Here is a 20,056-nt window from a genome sequence, read left to right on the forward strand (position 1 = left end):
GTAAAAATTGCCCTAAGCTAGTCTATGGGTGGGGCAGACGGAGCCTGAAGATGCAGATCCAAGAGGAGCCCTTTGAGAGAAAAGCTAGGCAGAAGCATTCTCAGAACCCATGCAACATCACTGACCAAGACACATGGGAAAACAACAAGATTACTTTTCTGAGCAGGCAAGGGTCTGGGCTTCCTTCAGGGGAAGCATGCTTTCCTGCAGCATCTTTTCATGCACAAGTCCCAGCTGGTCACCAGAACACAGAAGAAGAGACGTATTAGGATTCCAGTCCTTCCTTCAAGCAGACTACCTACCTGGGCCTCTGCTAACTCATGACCAAGACTCAAACATGTCTGGTATTGAGTGAATGTCTATGGAGTGGCAAGTCAGAATAAAGAGAACAAGGCAAGCAGAGACCAGGAATGGAGTCTGAGTGACTGCAGACCCCAACATTAGACCCTCTAGTCTAATGAATTATTAGCTCATTAGCACAAATGCTAGACAACCAGAACCTTAGGAAAATCCCAACACTGAGCTTCAGAATTCTTACCCATCAAATTTGATTATTTAACATTACCTGACAGTTCCAATGAACTAAGTTACAGGTGTGGAACAAATTTTGCAGATTATAAAATACTTTTGGAGAACTATCTACTGACCATCACTAACATCCTCATTAGCATCCAAACTCAGGTCCCTCAAAAAAAAAAAAAATGGGGGTAAGGGGGTGGGGGAAGGGTGGCATGCAACTGCAGAAGCCAGAGAGGGCATTATGTTCCCCAGTGTTGGAGTTACAGGCCACCTAACATGGACGTTGGGAACCAAACTAAGGTCCTCCGGAAGAAATCCTGTTAGCCTCTGCACGGTCTCTCCAGCCCTGATATTTGTTTGTTTTTGAGACAGTCCTGATATGTATCCATCCAGGTTATCCGCAGTACTTGAATTACAGATGAGCAACCACACTCACCTTGGAAATATTTCCCAGTACTACACAGGCCATATATTGTTACATGTTACTCAAAATAGAAAATTTAGTTGGGGATTTAGCTCAGTGGTAGAGCACCAAGCACAAGGCCCTGGAAAAAAAGAAAGGCAAAATAGGAAATTTAGAACACACCACATTTTTACTCGCTAGCTGGACCAGAGGTGAAGTTGTGCTAGGGCCTATCTTGGACAATGGATGAAGGATGAGAGGCTAAGTCATCGGGAGGCTCTGAAATGAATGAGGACAGTCAAGGGAGGAAGCTGGAAAGGGACAGGGAGAAAGATTTAAAGGTTTTCATCAGAATTTAGTAACTAATCTCCTGTGATAATCGAAGAATTCAAAGCATTTGCTCCAACTGTTTCTGCTCCAAACTGTAATCCTGATAACTACGCCCTTAATCCTGATAATTACACCCTACTTTCAGGTGAGAAGACCGAGGCTCAAGAGATTAACTATTTGTCTGTAGTCTTACAGCTAACTGGGGGAAGATTCAGAAATCCTCACTCAAAGCTCTACTGTTTCATGGTGCTAGCAGTAATTTCACACTCGAATACCCATTTTTCTCGCTACACAAGCTGCTTATATGCAGGCTCTTGCATACACCAAGCAATTTAAGCTTCATCAAGTCCCTAGTGCTGGATTATCCAACTATAGGAAATACAGATTCCTTTTTATGGTGCAGGATTTTGATGGACTTAATTGTACTTTGTGAGAGCTCCTCGTCAGGATGCCAACTAAGTAAGGATGGAGAATTTGAGTCACTCGAGAGCACCCCTAGCCCTAAGGATAGGGCTGAAGGGAAAATTCAAGGTGAACTGATACTCTACGAGGGAAGGTAAGCTCTCCCTGAGAGTTTACCCTATAAAAAGTCTTACCCAATGCAACCCCAATTAACCAATGTTCTCAATTAAGACAGGGTGGCTTCTATCTCCTGGGGCTGGTTCCTAAAATCCCTACATAGAAGGAAAACACTCAGAAGCAAGAGAAAAGTCTGTGCAATTGCCCCAAGGCATCCAAGAACAGGTCAGAAAGCAGGTGCAGTGTCTTTGGCTGCTGAGATATGTAGAAGGCACCAAGAGAAAGTAGCGCAGTAAGCACCGATAAGACATAATTCAACACAAACAGCAGCAATTAGGATGTATTAATACATTAGTATTAAATCCTATTAGTAAAGTATAATTACACACATTTTACAACCAAAACAACAACAAAACACTATCTGAACTTGAAGCTACATTCTCAAGTATACTCCTCAACAGTTAAAAGACAACTCAAGTCTGTACAGGAACCCTGGAGGGTCTCTATATTCCAAGGTCAAGCCTGGTGGTGGTGGCTCACGCCTTTAATCCCAGCACCTGGGAGGCAGAGGCAGGCAGAACTACAAGAGCTAGTTTCAGGACAGGCACCAAAGCTACAGAGAAACCTTGTCTTGAAATAAATAAACAAACAAACAAACAAATAAATTCCAAGGTCAAGCCACAGAAGTAGAGAATTCTGAGTTGCTTTGCTGAAGCCTGGGCAAAAGATGACAACCCTGCTGAGAACCCCTTAGGTTGGTTTCCATGGCCAGGAATTTTGCAGTTAATTCATTTCCAGACACTAGGTCTCATGTCAGCTACTTCAGTTCCTGCTTCACTAGGTCACTAATGAAATTCTCACCAAGAACCTGTTTATTAGGAAGCCACCACTGTGACCTTGCAGCATAATCACTTAGGTGTACAGGTCTTATAAAGGAAAGCCTGCAAAAGCCTCTTAAACAGCAGCCTGGCTTACAGCATTGGTACGCAGCAAGGACTGCTGCCCAGAGGCCGAGGTCAAACCTACCTTGTGCTACCAAAAGCATTTGGAATAAACATCAGAGCTTATAACAAGCTGGCCTCCCAGCTCATCTAAATATCTATGAAAATTAATGCAGAATTTATGCATTTAGTATACATAAAGTCAATCTTTACCTGTTTGTCAGAAGAATTTAGACTAGGGCAACGAATTCCTGAGTGCAAAAAAGTGAGGCTTGCTTGCTATCTTCTAAGTGGCAATAACCTTAAGCTTTGTTTTAGGTAGGTATCAGGACGGTTTCTAGGGATGGAAAAGGAAAACCAGGTAGTAAAAGCAACTGCTGATGCCTTAGTTTCCCTTTTCATTGAAGGACTTCAAAGTAGAAGACACAGTTACTAACCCATCAATCAAATTTACAGGGCTGGTAATACATTTCTAAAGCCATAAAATTGGTATTTGCCATTATTTCATTTTAGGCAAATCCTGCCCTCCTTTCAGAGCTCCTTTTTCTTTCTTGTGAAACAGGCTAAGGGCTAGGGACTGACCGCTGTTGGGAGAGTTTACCCAGTATGCACAGAGCCCTAGGTATAATCCCCAACAGCACATAAACCAACTATGATGGCACATACCCTTAGCCCTAGTCCTCAAGGCAGAGCGTCCTTAGTTCAAAGTCATGGCTACAGAGTAAATCTGAGCTCAGCCTGAGCTACCTGCAACTCTACCCCCGTAATGTGTGCCCCCACAAAAGGCTAAAGGAGGGATTTGAGATTCTGACTGTACTATACTCTGGATAACACTCATTCGGCCCATGCTCAGAAGAGATGAATTTGATACACAGAAGCTAACAGAGTGGGATATGACCAAGAACATAGTTTTTCTAATTGCTTTTTTTAAATTTATTATGGGTACTTATTTGTTTATCCTGTTATTTCTGTAAACTATAAAATTGTTTTCTGTGTATTCACTAGAGCTGAGGGAAGAGGGGGAAATAACTATTCTGTTGCTCTAGTACTCTGCATTTAAGGTCTGGCCACTCACTTTCAAGATCCTTTCAAGATCACCTTTCCTGCTAACTCTTTTTTCTCTTTTTCTCTTCATCTTCTCTACAAAGCCCTGGTGAATGAGCTAACCCCTCACACTCAAGAATGACCCTGATTACTATTTATGCCTTCGAACTTTTCAAATATCCATAATGTGTTTTGTCTTTTTTTTCCCCTTCCAATACTACCAGAAGTATGCAGTTTAAAAAAAAAAAAAAGTATGTTTGAAAGATGCCAATTGGTGGGTGGTGGTGGTACACACCTTTAATCCCAGTACACGGGAGGCTGGGACAGGTGGATCTCTGTGAGTCAAGATCAGCCTGGTCTACAGAGTGAGTTCCAGGACAAGCTCCAAAGCTAGAGAAACCCTTTCTCAAAAAACAAACAAACAAACAAAAATGTCAATGTAGGCAATCATTTGGCCTATCTCAAAATAATTCTGAATTACAAGAAACAAGGCAATGAAAGGTTGTAAAGAACTTTTCTGTTTAAGGAAAGTTATCCCTGGTTATCTCTGGAATTCCTTTCAGCTCTGATATCACTGGGTAGCATGCTAAAGACCCAGGGCCACAGGACAGATACTTTTAGAGTTAGCAAGCAAAAGCTGGCTAGGTACTATATTCTTTGCTAAGCTGGCATATGACATTAAATTTGATTGTCATTTTCATAAACAGAGGCAATGAATATTAAGACTCCAAACTAAAACGAACAATATTAAGTATGTGGTCCAAAGGGGAAAAAAATTAATTTCTCTAGTTTTAGCTCCCAAATGAAGTTGAAAAACCTAGTATTGCCTTCAACCTACTATTCTGACCACACAGGAAATGTGGTCCATAGCCAGGGTTTGGAAACTTCAGTAAGAACCCGAATCTCTAAGAGGATGAAGATGGAAGGAATTCAAAGTCATACAAAGCTAATGTAGCAGTGAATTCCTTAGGGAATATTACAGACGTCCCCAGCATGCAGAACAACCTCATGACAGAGATACCCATCTTAAAGGGACTCTCATGGGTTTTCATGTCCAGTGTCATGTATCAGTTCAGAACAATCCAGGACTGCATGTAAGCCCCAAACTCCAGGCTGTTGAAATATGAACCACTCACAAAGTGTGCTTCATTCATTTGCACACATCAAGAAATTGGTGTATAAAAAAAGATTAAGAAAATAAGGGATGAGAATGCAGGCAAAGAGGAAACCTCTCTAAGTCTTTAAAACAGAAAAAGCATCCATCCTGCTGGAAAATGATGCCCTTTTCAGAATGGACAAACAGGAGGGGAAAGGGCCCCCAGAGAATTAGATCTCACCAGCCAATCCGCTGTCAAGTAACTTCAAAACTCTACAAGGGCTTCTCCCGGGGTCTTACAGCAATCCAACAGACACTCCATAAAAATGTTAGGAAACCCCCTATCTAGTCCTGCCCATTCTTTTAAGGTCAATCTTAGGTAGGAAAGGCAGAATTTCAGTACTTTGAGGACAAATCAGTCTGGGTTCAAAACATTTCTACTTCAAGGGACACAAAAACCTGAAGTCAGGAGCCCCACCCCTTCCAAGCTGAGGTTCACCAAGTTGTGTTTGTTCCCCTCTAAGCTTTAGTCTAGAATGGAGACAGAACTTACTCTTACAGAGAGTAACTAAACTGTTTAGAGCTTAGGTCAGAGTTGGGATTCGCCACAGGAACCACTTCTCTGTCATCCCCAGAGGTTATGAAAACTACCGAGATAGTAAAATAGCAGGAAAAGACGAAACCTGTTTTGTTATCCGAAGTTCTTGGCCCACCTGTGGGGGTTATTACTGTGTAAGTTATTTACCTGCACACCTCCGGGACTAAGCGAGAACCAACTGAATGATTGTCTGCCCTGGGGTGAAGGGTTGGGGTTCTCAGAGGAAACCACACTTGGAAGCAAGAATTTGGGAATGGAGCTGGATGGTATCAGGAAACTAAAACCCAGGAGAGCATGGGTGGGTGGGTGGGTCCGCTAAGATTTTTTTTCCTCAATGTTTTGAAAGACATCTGGGGGCTCTGCAGTTCTGCCAACAACTTTTGAATCCTACTCGTCATTCCTCTTTAAAATGCTAGACTTACAGCTCACACCTACTGAGTACTAGAGCGATCATGGAACACTTAGTGAGCTTGCTAAGGAATGACAGTAAACAGCCTGATTTTGCAGCATTCGGGGCAGAAAAGGTCCTAAAGTCAGGGCAAGGGCCTGGGTGTGCCAGAGACAGTTACTGGGGCTGAATGGTTCTCAGAACATGGGGGTCCAGGAGAGGGCAGGACTCCCTACTGTATTCTACCTTTGAGTGAAGTCTCCACCAGGCGCAGGTACAGCTGTGAGTTCTTGTTGCCGTGACTCATGCGCTGGGCTAACCCGTTGCGCTGCAGGACGCACTCCTCAAACTGCACGATATTCTGGTGCCGGCGCTTGAGACTGGTCAGGGCCCAGAATTCTGCTAGCGCCAATTCCACGTTCTCGGGGGCGTCGCAGCGGATCTTCTTGACTGCCACCCTGGCCCCACTACGCCCAGCTACAGCCTCATAAACCACACCGTAGCTGCCGCGCCCGATCTCCGCTAAGAGGCTGTAGCGCGGTCGCGCGGGACCACCGCCGCCGCCTCCCTCTGGCCGCCGCCGGGCCAGGAAGGCCTCGCCCGGGGCCTCGACCATAGCGGGATCCATGGCCTGGGCCGCCGGCCTCAGCTTCGCGCAAAGCACCCGCTGCACTGGGCTTCGCCTTTTCCGCTCCGGGCTTTTTGTCCCTCTGCGGGCTCCGTTCTCCTTCCCCGTTTCCATGGCTGCGGGAGGCGGGGGGAGCAGCAACGGCGCCGCCCGGGCCCCCCCTGCCTCATCCCTCCGTCTAGCCCCGAGATGCGGAGGAGCGGTACCTTGGATTGTGATCTGAGGGCGAAAGAATCAGTTAAACCACCAGGCGGAGAAGGGCAGACAAGGACCTGAAAGTGTCCAGCGTCCCACCTCCGCCGCCGCCGGTCACGGCCCCTTTAAGAAGGAGCCACCGCCTCGGATTGATCGGGGGAGGGGAAAGGAAAGCGGGAAAGACGGAACCACCGGGAAGTACAGAGGGAGGACCGGAAGCCGAAACACAAACCGTCCCCTTTCCCCATTGATTTATCCGTCAAAGAGTAGGGGGGAAAAAAGCAGTAAGGGCCTTCACCATCTAGGACAACCGTCTTCCGAGGCGGCTCGGCCTGCTTAAACTTTCCCGGTGCTCAGCGCCCTCCCAACAGCCCCTTCCCGCGCCCTACCCGGAGCTCTCCCGGTGTAAACAGTGCTTTTGAATTAAACCCAACCGAGCCCAGTGGGTCGACCCAAGCCTCTGGGGACAGCGGGTGGAGACTGGCAAAAAGTTGGGCTTCCGAGAACCAGCCGAGACCCTGACGGCAGTCCCCGAGTGCTGTGGGATGCTGGGGGTCTCCCTCTTCGACCTTCCCTTCACTCTTACCTGGCCGGCGCTCCTCCAGTTCCGGGCGGACCGGTTCCCCCCTGGAGCCCGCACCGGAGGATGGTCCGTTCCGAGCCGCGGTTGTCTGCCGAGCCGAGTAGGGCGCGAGGCGGTGAACCGGGCGGGACGTGATGCCGGTCGCGGCGCTGCTCCTGGAGTGACAGCAACGCTCCCAGGGGAGGCCTCGGCTTCCAGATTCCCGTGTCCGTCCTCGAGTTCGCGCCAGCTGAGCGCTTTACGTAACCTCTTTATGTAAGCTGCACCTCCCGCCGCAGCTCTGGTCAGTGGAGATTCCTGGTGGCCCATCCCCCAGGAGGCCAGCCGAAGGCTGCGCCGCCTCTGTACAACCGAGGTCGACCCAGCAGCCACGACAGCCCGGAACCAATCACCGGCGAGAACACCCAACCAACAAAAAGAGCGCGCCAAAATCCCGCGACTTGCACAGAGGGCCCTCGCGAGTCGTCTGCACTCCGCAAACCCCGCTCGGCGTCTGACCTGCATAGAAGCTCCACGCCGGCACTTTATGGTGATTGGATGAATGGCTTCGGTTTGATTGATTCACAGCTCAGGCCTGGGTTAGAATGCTGATCCTCACGCCCACTAATGATCCTAGTGATCTCAGCCTCACGTAATCCCCAGTATCCTTCTCTGCCAAACCGGGTGGTCCTCACTTCCCAGGTTGCAAAGGACCAAATGAAATATGATGGCTGGCTAATTGAGTGCCCCGATATAAGCTGCTTTGGGCTTGGATTTTGGATTCCCTCCACCCCAGCCACCCGTTGTAGGGGGAGGGAGCACACAATGTCTATATAATTAAGAATGATCTTGAACTTTTCTTCCAGCCTTCATCTCCTGAGTAATGAGATTAAAGGCGTGCACCATCACACCCGGTTTATACATTGCTAGGAATAAAACCCAGGATTTTGTGCATGCTAGGCAAGCACTTAGCCGTAGGCACGGATTTTAAAATATTTTCTGCCCTGCTTTGTACCCCAGTGCGTACAAGATGTCCAATATTTGTTAGCTGAGTCTTCAGAGATTGAAGAACATAACTATAGAGTTTCTGCTCCGTGCTATTTTAAGTCTAGGGAAAGAGCAATGGGCTTGACATTCTTTGCCTTAATTGCGGTTCTTTGCCACAGAAGGAGACAATCAACCTTGTGTCTTCATAGAGGTTACAGAGTTAAAGTACTAAGAACAGAACACTTATTTGCAAAATAAATGGTAGACATTGTAGTTAAACAAGATAGATTAAATGTACCATAAAAGAATGGACTAGAATTTCTGGAATTTGAGGACAGACCACTTAAGACAGCACCCACACCAAAAAGCTCTCACTGTTGTGTTGTCAAGTGTACACACAAAGTGTAAGAATAGTAGAGAGGTCTCCCCTTTCTGTCAGAATTAAATTGTTTTGCTATATTTTCATGTTCTGTGAACAAATGTATATATATATATATTTTGTATATGTGTATATCCTTTTAGATTTAGATGTCACACTCCTTTACCTCTATATATTTTATTTCCTGAGGGCAAAGATAGTCTCTTGCACAATCTCAGTACAGTGATAAAAAAAAAAGAACGTTAACAATACCATGTTTTTTTGGGTTTTTTGTTTGTTTGTTTGTTTGTTTGTTTGGTATTTTGAGACAGGGTTTCCCCTGTGTAGCTTTGGTGCCTGTCCTAGAACTAGCTCTTGTGAACTTGGCTGACCTCGAACTCACAGAGATCTGCCTGCCTTTGCCTCCTGAGTTGCCATCTGGCAACAATACCATATTATTATTTAATATGCATTTCCTGCTGGGTGGTGATGGCGCACACCTTTAATCACAGCACTTGGGAGGCAGAGACAGGCGAATCTCTATGAATTCAAGGACAGCCTGGTCCACAAGAGCTAGTTCCAGGACAGGCTCCAAAGCTGCAGAGAAACCCTATCTCGAATAAACAAATAATAATAATAATATGCATTTCCTTTCTCTTCTAGTCCAATATGATACCAGTCATAAGTCCCCATCCTATTGTATTAGTATTATTCCAACAACTTTTTTTTCTTTTTTATTTTTTTGTTTCTCAAGAGAGGGTTTCTCTGTAGCTTTTTTTTTTTTAAGAGCACTTGTTCTTGCAGAGGACCAGGGTTCAGTTCCTAACACTCATGTGTTGGTTCAGAGCTATCTGTAACTGTGGTTCCAAGGGATCCAGTGCTCTGTTCTGACCTCCAAGGGCCCCACACACACACACATAGTTCACATACGTATAAGTAGAAAAGATACTCATACTTACAAAATACAATAAACCTTAAAAAAAAATTAAAGAAATAACACACACACATACACACCCCTTGAAGCACACAAGAGACAGGTTCCCCAATGGGGAGGGAACCCAAAAATGGTGTCTAAGTTTGTCTAGCAAAGCTAAAGCTTTTTACTGGGATGGAGTGAGTGAATTCCTTGCCTTTCTCCGAATTGGATTGCTTGGGTTATTCCAGAATATTAAATAATTCAGACAAAGAGTAACTGATTGTTTCTCTCAGCAGGACCCAGGAGGTTTGACAGTCCCATTGAACAATTCCTTCTGGGCTTGGGGGGGGGGGGACAAAACAATATAAACCTCCCAAGTCTCTGTCTTGGAGAGGGAGAAGAAGCAGGAATTCAGCTATTTTAAAGGTTTAAGTGAAACGGTACATTGATCTACCTAGAACCTTTTCCCCCGTCTGCTGCCTACCAGGGATCTAACTCCTAGTCCCTTGGTAGTATTCAAGCCATAGTGATGTCTAACTCTTATATATTTATTCATTGAGTTAAAATAGATATTAAAATAAAGGTAGGGGCTGGAGAGATGACCCAGTGGTCAAAAGCACTTGCTGGTTTTCTAGAGGACTCCAGTTTAATTCTGAGTATCCACAGCAGGAGGCTCACAACTGCTTTTAAGTGGAGCTGAAGGGGTTCTGACAACCTCTTCTGGCTTCTTCTAGCACCTGCTCATTTGTGGCATGCATGCACACTTACGTGCGTGCCCCCCACACCACACACACACACACACACACACACATTCTTTAAGAAGGGTGTACAATCCTTAACTACCAGTAAAGTAGGTTTCCCACTTTGTGATGCTGATCACTTTTGACCAAGAGGTACAGCTGTTTCACCTACCTTCATCTAGGGGCTGCCAGGCAACCCTCATCACACACCGGGTTAAAGAGATTACTAGTAAGACTCTACAGAGAGTGCCTGTCACAGAAAACAGAAAGATGTAGGTGCAGCCAATGGGCTCCCAAACTTGGATGATTTTAATTGCAAACATTCTTCCATATCTGCCATCAGAAAGGCCATAAAACATCAACGTTTCATCCCTTCCAATCTGGTGACAGCACAAATATCTGCAGTTCATGTGTCTGTATATTTGTTGCTGAATAGTGGTTGCTAAATCCTTGGTTACTTAGAAGAAAAAAAATTTTTTTTTGGTTTTTTTGAGATAGGGTTTTTTTGTAGCTTTGGAGCCTTAAAATAATATTCCCCCAACAGGTGGCATCTATGTGTTCTTCCCCAGTCTATATTTTATCATTCAGAAGAAGGTTATTAGGAGCATGGTGTGACATTTCCTGGGGATATGTGAACAAGAGTCTATTCATTCCAGATGGGGCATCAGCAACAGTAAAGGAGCAATCTACCCATCAGAACCGTGAAGGAGATGTGCCACCTCTGCTAGCAAAGGCTTAAACAAGACAGCGGAAGCACTGTCTTTAAAGAAACTGGTAATTTGTAAAGTCGCCACTTAGCAAAAATCCCTCCCCTGTCATTATTTTTTTCTTTTCCTTTTCTTTAAACAGATTGATTTACTTTTATTCTGTATGTGCAGACTGTCTGACTTGTATGTATCATTGTGTGCATACCTAGTGCCAATACATCAGAGACTTTATGACCCATTTCCTCCAGTAAGGCTTTACCTCCTAAAAGTTCCACAATCTTCCCAAATGATGTCACCATCTGGAGACTAAAACATTACACATTCAAGCCACAAGGCCCTCAGTCTTGGAGTAGGTTTCAAAGTAACCTTTCTTTTCTCTTTATAAATTAATTGTATCGGGTATTATAGTAATGGAAAGCTTATTAAGACATCGAATAACCTTATATTTGCACAGAAACATGGGTATTTTATTTTTGTTTTGTTTGAGACAGGCTTTGTGTATCCCGGGTTGGTTTTGATCTTTTCTGTCTCTACCCACAGAGTGCTGGGATTGCAGGGTCTGTGCCACCATGCCCAACAATCAATGTTTCTACAGACTCAGTTCTTGGATATGGAGCTACGAGATCAAAGAATACAGGCATTTTAAATTCTGATTTGATTGTCAGATTCCCTTCCAGGGTATGTGTTAGATTACACTCCAAATGGCAGTTTAGGTAAGTGTCTGAGTTCCCCTGGCCATGAGACATTTCTGTTCTGTGGAGCCTGATAGCCGTTCAGTTCCTAAACTGAACTCCAACATTATTACTGGTGGGGAAACCTGGGAGTGGTGGGGACACTAATTTAAAGCTTTCCTTCAGAGCTAAGAAGTGATGGGTAGAGGTAATGCCTAGCACCGCAACCCTGCTATGAAGGGGGGAGGACCTTGGGTGCCGGGCTTTTGTGCTCTTTCTTTGCAGGCTCTTTATTAATAAAGCCCTGTTTTCCTTGAGTGCTGGCTCATGGGAACACGAGGATAGAGGAAGCACTGGAGGCTGCAGTACAGCATGTTGTCAGTTACAGATTCTGCTTTCTAAGTTACAGACATTACCTTCCTTTCCAGAACTTTCTGCACCCTTCCCCCGCCATTTTTTCTTCGAGGTTTTTCTGGACCTGAGTACCTGCAATACCTGGGAACTAGTTAGAAATGTGTGTTTTCAGATCTTCTGAAGGTTTACTCAGTCAGAGGCTTTGGGCATAGGCCCGGCCATTAGGGCTCTAATAACCTTTCAGGGGAAGCAGATGGTTTCTAGAATACAACCTTCAGCTGGCCACTTCCCATCAGGTGCCTGGACCTTCCTTTCCCACCAGTTTGTTCTTCCATGGCTCAAGTTCTAAGCATGATCTGGTGTCCAGCTTTCTGAGACAGTCCTTGTTCTCACATCTAGGCTCAAGCAGATGTCTCCAGTTGACCCAGTTGTTCCTCAGCAATGAAAACCCACAGTTTATGATGGATGGCTGCATAGATAGATAGATAGATAGATAGATAGATAGATAGATAGATGGATAGATGAATCGATAGATAATAGATGATAGGATGGATGGATGGATGGATGGATGGATGGATGGATGGATGGATGGATGGATGGATGGATGGACAGATAGGCAGGCAGGCAGGTAGACAGACAGACAAGTAGATAGGTAGATAGGTAGGTAGATGGCAGATGACTGAACCAAGGGAATCGTAAATGCTGGGCAAGCACTATATGACAAAACCGTATCCCCAGTCCATTTCTCACTTTTCTTTTGTGCTGGGGTCCCACATTGGTCTTAAACTTGTGATTCTACTGCCTCAGCTTCCTTGAGTACTGGGATTATAGGAGTGCATTTTATGCCTAGATAAATTGAGTTTCTTAAGTGTGTATATATGTGTGTATGTGGTGTTGGAAATTGATCTCAGGTCCTGGTACTCTGTAGGTAAGCCATCTACCTCCAAGCTATACAGTCCAAATCCTTGATTTTGTTTTTGAGATGGCATCTCCCTTTGTCACTCAGGCTGGCCTGTGATCTTTCTGCTTCTACCTTCCAAGTGCTGACTTCACAGGTATGTGGTACCATAATTAGCAATGAAGCCCACGTTTCAAAATTGTGTTTTCCAGGTTCTCTTGCAGCTATAATCTGTCCCATGGGATGTGAGCAGAAGCGAAGTGTGCAACTTTGAAATAGTTTTCTTACAAGAGAAGAGCACACTCATCTCTCCCTTCCCATCTGGCTGGAATACAAACATGATGATGTTTGGAGCCTGCAAACAGACACAGGCCAGATCGCGGGTATAACAGGGTGTTGGCTGGGCCATAGTAGGAGGAAAGGGTGGAAGGAAGAAAGAAGCTTTGATTGCATTGGCCTACTGCTACTTTACATGTGCCTTTAAGCAGATGACTCTTCATCCTCTCTGCGGAACACCCTAGTATAGGGTGGTGGTTTGAGTAAGAACGACCCCCACAGGCTTATATTTGAATGCTTAGTCACCAGAGAGTGGAACTATTTACAAGATTAGAAGGATTAGGAAGTGTGGCCTTGTTGGAGGAAGTGACACTGGGGGTAGGTTTTGAGGTTTCAAAAATACATGCCAGGCCCAGTCTCAGTCTCTGGGCCTGCAGATCAGGATGGGGCTCTTGGTACTGTCCCAGTGCCGTGCTTGCCACCATGCTCCCAACTGTGATGCTAATGGACTAAGCTTCTAAAACATCAAGCAAGTCCCATTTAAATGCTTTCCTTTGTAAGAGGGGCCTTGGTCGTGATGTCTCTTTACAGCAATAGAACACTGACAAAGACAGTTTTTTGTTTTTTTGTTGTGTTTGCTTTGATTTTTCAAGACAGGGTCTTTTTTTTTTTTTACAACCCTGGTTTTTTTATACAGTTACTCTGTAGACCAGGTTGGCCTCAAACTCAGAGATTCTCTTTCCTCTGCCGCCCATGTGCTGGTTTAAAGTTATGTGCCACCAACACCTGGTTTATCTGGCTGTTTTTAATCTGATAACATGGTGATGTGGGATGTCCTTCTGTATGTTGTGAATATGTTTTATTGCCATTGGTTAATAAAGAAGCTGATTTGGCCAATAGCCTGACCGAATAGAGCCAGGTAGGACATCTAAGCAAAGATACAGGAAAAAAGAAGGCGGAGTCTGGGAGATACCAGCAGCCACCAGAGGAATAAGATGCCAGAGCATTGCCAGTAAGCCACAGGGCACATGGCAAGAAACACATTATTAGAAATGGGTTAATTTATACGTAGAACTAGTCAGTAAGAAGCCTGAGTCATCGGCCAAACAGCTTGTAATTAATAGTAAGCCTCAGAATGGTTATTCAGAAACTGGCAGGTGGGAGAGAAACCTCCAGTTACAACATGGCAATCTTTTCCTTTCCAGGACAAAAATCAAATCTGTTACTGCTCTTCAATCCAGAAGAGTTGGTTTATCTTCCACAGGTGCTTATCCAAGCTTTCAGAGTTTGTGATGGTTAGGGCTGATTACTAAAGTGACAGGATCTGGAATAACCAAGGAGACAAGCCTCCAGACACACCTAGGTCGGCGATTTAGGCTGTTAGCCCTAGACATGTCCTGAGGGGTGATCTTGATTGGGTTAAATGATTTGAGAAGGCATTGTTCTCTCCCCTCCTCCCAGCTCCCCTGAGCTTGGGTCCTGGATGGCTGGCATAAAAAGGAGAGAAGGGAGCTAGACAGCCGAGTCAAGTTGTCCTCCCCACTCTAGATTCCTGACCGCCTTCCACAAGCACTTACAGCCCGGACTTCCTCACCATGATGGACTTTACCCAAAATAAGCCTGGCAGTGGTGGTGCACGCCTTTAATCCCAGGACTCAGGAGGCAGAGGCAGGTCGATCTCTGTGACTTTGATGTCAGCCTCGGCTACAGAGAAACCCTGTCTTGGAAAAACAAACAAAATAAATAAATCCTGTCTCCCCAAAATTACTTTTCTTGGGATTTTTTGTTTTGTTTTGTGAAGGGTTTCTCTGTGTATTCCTGGCTGTATTGGAACTCATTCTGTAGACCAGGCTGATCTCGACTTGAAGATCCACCTGCTTCTGCCTACTGAGTGCTGGGAGTAAAGGCATGTGCCACCACCACCCCGCTTTTTGTGGGGATTATTTTATCACAGTCAACATGACTGAGTCCCCACCCTCAGAGGATGGGGTTTCACTGAAGCAGGGTCTGAACTTGGCCAGCCTGATTGGTGCTCTTCCCACAGGACCCTCTCACCTGCAGAGTGGGTGCCTACAAGTGTTGTTCTAAGCCAGCACCCTCACCTGTGCCCCCAGCTGAATTAAACTTTGGTTAATACGTTAGATGAGAACAAATAACAAACTCAAAATTGAACTGCACCCCAAATTTTTTTCCTTTTCCTAGAGTGGCTAAGGGTTCAGTGAACTGAGCTTGGCTGCTAATAGATCCTTGGGGGCATCCCAATGTATCAGGAGTATCAGAGAGGTATATAAGGGAGAGAGCCATTCCTGATGTTTCTACAGAAACTGCTAAATCCCTTTTCTTCGTGCGTGTTCTGAATGGTGTGGAGAGGCCATAACAGGAAGACTGAAAACCACTGGGGAGACCTTTCTCAAAAGGCCACTCGGTCTACATACCCTGTTTTTTATGCCCTAGGAGCCTCTCAGAACAATGTTTGTTCCCTGGATCAAGCTAGATCAGGACATTCTGACCTTTATTCTGACTCAGAACTAGAAGTCTACAGTAATAAACTGTCAACCAGATTGGCGCTCTCTCGCTCGCTCTCTCTCTCTCTCTCTCTCTCTCTCTCTCTCTCTCTCTCTCCCCTCCCTGACCTTGGCAAACAGGTCACTCTCTTTCCCTGTCTCCCTGTCCTTGGCAGATGGGTCATTAATATTTCATTGGTTCATCAAATGTTTATATAAGGCATTTGGAATAGGAAATGAAAGCTCACTGTCTCCGCCTCACTCGCCATCCACGCAGGAGCAAATGTGGACAAACAGTCACAATAATGCAGGCTTTCCAACATGGATGTCACAGATTTGGGACATTCTGAGGCTGTTTGAAGGGGTCTTTGAGGTTGAAAACTATTTTTATAGTAACGATAAGGCATTGCTTAGCTTTCGTTCTATCCCAGAACTACACACTCTGTATGTGTATGCATCCCCAGAGATCCTTCTGGGCTGCTCGGCATGGATTTTTGTGGAAGGAAAAGGAGGACCCAGTTCTTTGTGAAATCAGACATTAAACAGACTTAAAAAAAAAACCTACAGAATAATGCCAAATATAATTATAGTTCATAAAAATGTTTGAATTAATATGTAAGTGCTTATTATTAATTGAAAAATAAATTACTAAATTTCTTTTTTCTTTCCTTTTTTAAGACAGGGTCTTTCTGTGTAGCTTTGGCTATTATACTGAAATTTACTCTCTGTAGACCAGATTGGTCTCAAACTCGGAGATCCACCTGCCTCTGCCTCCCAAGTGCTGGGATTAAAGGCGTGCGCCACCACCGCCCAGCCTAATTTCTTTTTTTTTTTTTTTCCAGCCTAATTTCTAATGTGGTAAATATCATTGAGGGTCTCAAAACGTTTTTTAAAATCTTTTTGGTTTTTGAGACCACTGTACGCTGACATGCAACTGTAAGAAACAAGACAGGAAGTCCTGTAGAGCAGTTTGCCCTGGAACTAACACCTTACCTCCAGTTAGTACGATACCACTACCACAAAATTGGCACAGACGCAACCCACCTACCTTCTCCAGGTTCATGTTGAACGTGAATTAATATGTGTGTGTGGTTATATTCAACAACTCCTCAACAATTCATCTCCCTCGCTGACTGTATTATGAACACCCAGGTCATATTACGAGACAATGCCTTATTCTAGCTGGCTGAGCCACTTAACATCCCCAGCTCTTTACAAGAGAGCCCTCCTCACTTGTCCCTGCCCCCCCCCCCACGTTCCCCATTGTTCTCCGCATTTCCCCAGCAGCATTCGGAGTTACCTCTGTCTTTTAGAGTCCTGGTAGCCATGGCAGGTCTCTCGCTGGCCTTGATTTGCGCTGCCCTAACGTGGAACGATGCTGAGAATCCTTCCACACGCTTACTCGGCAGCTATGGGTATTTTCCAGGGTAGTAACTTCTTAGAGCCTTTGTCCGTTTTCTGCTTTGATTGCTTTTTATTTTAATTTTGAGAATCCTTTGTGCTCATTTCAGTACATTGTCAGATGAGTGGTTTGCAGATGCTTTCCCTTTGGTCCTAACTCTTTCACAGGATCTTTTCCAGAACAAAGGCTTTTCACTTGGAATGGTCAGTTTTCATCATTTTTTCTTTGACAAGTTATGCTCTTGGAGCCATCTAACCACTTTCATATTCTCCCATTGTTTTCTATGCATAGTGACAAATTTACTTTGATGCAGTCTGAGTTAATTTTTATAAGGCTTGGAGTTTATATTCATTTATGAACATTTCTATGGTTTGGATATAGCCCTCAAACTTCATGAGTTCAAAATTCCTGGAAGTCACATATCAATGGTATTCGATCTGTGGGACCTTTTGGGAGGTAAATGCTTCTACTCATGGATTAACGGGTTAGTTTTCCTTGACTAGCTAACTTACCTGCCTTCCCTAAACTTGAGGTGTTTCGAGGACAAGAGAATGAACATTGATTAGAACGTACACTGGCAAGCATGTCCCCTGGCACCTGCAGCTGCTGGAAGGATGCTAGTTAGTCCCTTTCCTTTCATCGCTTCCTCCTTCCCAGGCTGGGGAGTGGAACTCTCCTTGGATGTTTAGCCTGTACTTGATGTTATTCTTTTTCCAATCAATTGTAGAGGGCTTCTGTTTTTTTCTTTTTTAAAAATTTTATATATTTTACACCTGACCACAGCCTCTCTTCCCTTCTCTCTTCCCACTCCTTCACCCCTCCCCCACCTCCCCCTGAACCCACCCCTCCTCCATATTCACTCAGAAATGGGCAGGCCTCCCATGGGCATCAACAAAGCATGGCACATCAAGCTGCTGTATTACCAAGCACCTCCCCTTGTATTCAGGCTGGTCGAGGCAATCCAGCATGAGGAATAGGTTCCTAAGAGTCAGCCAGAGCACCAGGGACAGCCATTGCCAGGAGTCTCACAAATAGACCAAGCTACACAACTGTCACGCATATGCAGAGGGCCTAAGTCAGTCCCATGTAGACTCCCTGGCTGTTGGTTCAGACTGTAGAGGGTTTCTTAAAACTCAGTTGCTGATTTGACTCTTAGGGGGTATGATGATGTAACCGAGGAATGTGGACTCACCTGGGGAAACAGGTTTTGTGCTTACATTGAGGTGGTGCTGTTCCCTAGGCACGGAGACCTGGGGTTGTTAAGAGCACTGACTGCTCTTCCTGAGGACCCAGGTTCAATTCCCAGCACCCACATGACTGCTAATAACTGTCTATAACCCCAAGTTCTGACACCTTCACACAAACATATATACAGTCAAAATACCAATACACATAAAAATAAATTTTTTAAAAAGTAGGAAAAAAGTGAGCTAAATACTCTCATGCATTGGCTGTGGATGTAATCTAGCTAACTACTTCAAGTTCTTGTCACATGACTCCCCCCTACTGATGGAGAATAACCTGGAATTATGAGCCAAATAAACCTTCTTGCCTTAAGTTTTGTGGTCAATGTATTTTATCATAACAACAAGAAAAGAAGCCAAGGCAGTAGGCTTGGGGAGAAACCGAATAATTCCCTCTTCTGACAAGTTCCCACATGCTGCTACTGATGGTTTAGGAGTATTGGTGGTGAATGTTGGCTCCATTAACGGAGAGATATCTTAAGTGCTTTCCAGGTGTGTCCATGAAGACACAGAGAGGGTTAACTAAGGAAGAAAATGCGGTCTGAACAGGGAGAGATACGATCCCATAGGTAGGGGGCTAACAGGGTAGAACACAGGATAACTATTCCCTGCTGCTGGGAGTGGCTTGACCCTGCCACACCCTCCCTGCCTCTCAAATGATGAATTGGAAGAAATAACTTTCCCCTTCTGCTGTTTTACCTGAGAATTTTGTCACCGTGACTCAACACAATCACATTTTGAAAAGTTCCACTTCTGATAGTTCTTGTAATAACTTGAATAAATGGTGTAGATGGGATTAAAATATGCTAAATCTCTGCAGTGGTTGGTGTTACCAATTTGATTGCTTAGCGTCACATAACAAAAAAACTCCTGGGCATGGTATGTGCGTGGGTATTGTTCATGGAGGTGTTTTCAGAGAACAAACAGTGCTCCTAAACACTGAACTATCTCTTCAGCCCCTTTCTTTCTTCCTCTCTCTGTCCCTCCGTCCCTCCCTCTCTCCCTCCTTTTTTTCTTCTTTCCATTTTTTAGAATATAGAGTTTCTCTGTGTAGCTCTAGCTGTCCTAGAACTCACTCTGTAGACCAGGCTGGCTTTGAACTCACAGTCCATCCGCCTGCCTTTGCCTCCCGAGCTCTAGAATTAACAGTGTGTGCCACCCCCAACTGGCTAAGCCCTATCTTTAAGTTGCTCTTGTCAGGTGCTGTGACAAACAGCAGCAGAAAACTGGTGACGCGGGTTCTGTGTGGAAACAGACTCAAAAGGACATGGCTTATTGTGTTTGCTTTCTGAAATTTACAGAAATTTAATGGGGAGTATTTTTTTAAATGGCAGATATTTTGTTTGTCTTGTTTTTAATTATAATTTAAAAACAACATAAAATTTACCATCTTAATCATTGTTTGTTACAGTTCAGTAGTGTTAAACAGATTTAAGACTGCTGGAGTTTGGGGAATTTGCAAGAACTCAGCAGTTAAGAGCACACACTTGTCTTGCAGAAGATTAGAGCTGGATCCCCAGCATCTGCAATGTCCTGGAACTCCACATCTGGCTCTTCTGCCCTCCAGGCGAACTGGTACTCACACACACATACATAATTTAAAAAAAAAAAATAAGAAAAGAAATGACTGAGTCTTGTTTCCACCACTCTCTCCTTAAATGCACCTCAGGTAATAAGGGCAACAGAATCACCATTTCCATCCTTGACAAAGGTAGTGGGAATTACCCAACCAGAAGCAGTGTGGATAAAGATGGAAACCAGGGCCGGGCGGTGGTG

General features: G+C 44.7%; 1 protein-coding gene and 1 long non-coding RNA gene across 5 annotated transcripts in view; one reads left to right on the forward strand and one right to left on the reverse strand.

Moving 5' to 3' along the window:
* Positions 1-8,824, reverse strand: part of Stk35 (serine/threonine kinase 35) — a 32,678-nt gene extending 23,854 nt beyond the window's left edge. For 2 of the 4 annotated variants that reach the window (XM_026788487.1, XM_005365634.3), the window contains exons 1-2: positions 7,248-8,643; positions 6,085-6,685 (exon numbers count right to left, since the gene is read on the reverse strand). In XM_026788487.1, coding sequence (XP_026644288.1) covers positions 6,085-6,685; positions 7,248-7,748 — 1,102 coding nt within the window. In that variant the 5' untranslated portion in view covers positions 7,749-8,643. Of the gene's footprint in view, positions 1-6,084; positions 6,686-7,050 lie in introns of all 4 variants that reach the window. The other 2 variants (XM_026788489.1, XM_026788488.1) reach the window with 2 other exon arrangements.
* LOC113458104 lies at positions 7,696-12,454 on the forward strand. Its single transcript, XR_003378536.1, has 3 exons — positions 7,696-7,773; positions 10,881-10,998; positions 11,472-12,454. It is a non-coding gene; the product is annotated as an uncharacterized LOC113458104 (long non-coding RNA).
* Positions 12,455-20,056: the final 7,602 nt, after the last annotated feature.

The sequence above is a fragment of the Microtus ochrogaster genome, unplaced genomic scaffold (genome assembly GCF_000317375.1).
Source record: "Microtus ochrogaster isolate Prairie Vole_2 unplaced genomic scaffold, MicOch1.0 UNK3, whole genome shotgun sequence".
Lineage (NCBI taxonomy): Eukaryota > Metazoa > Chordata > Mammalia > Rodentia > Cricetidae > Microtus > Microtus ochrogaster.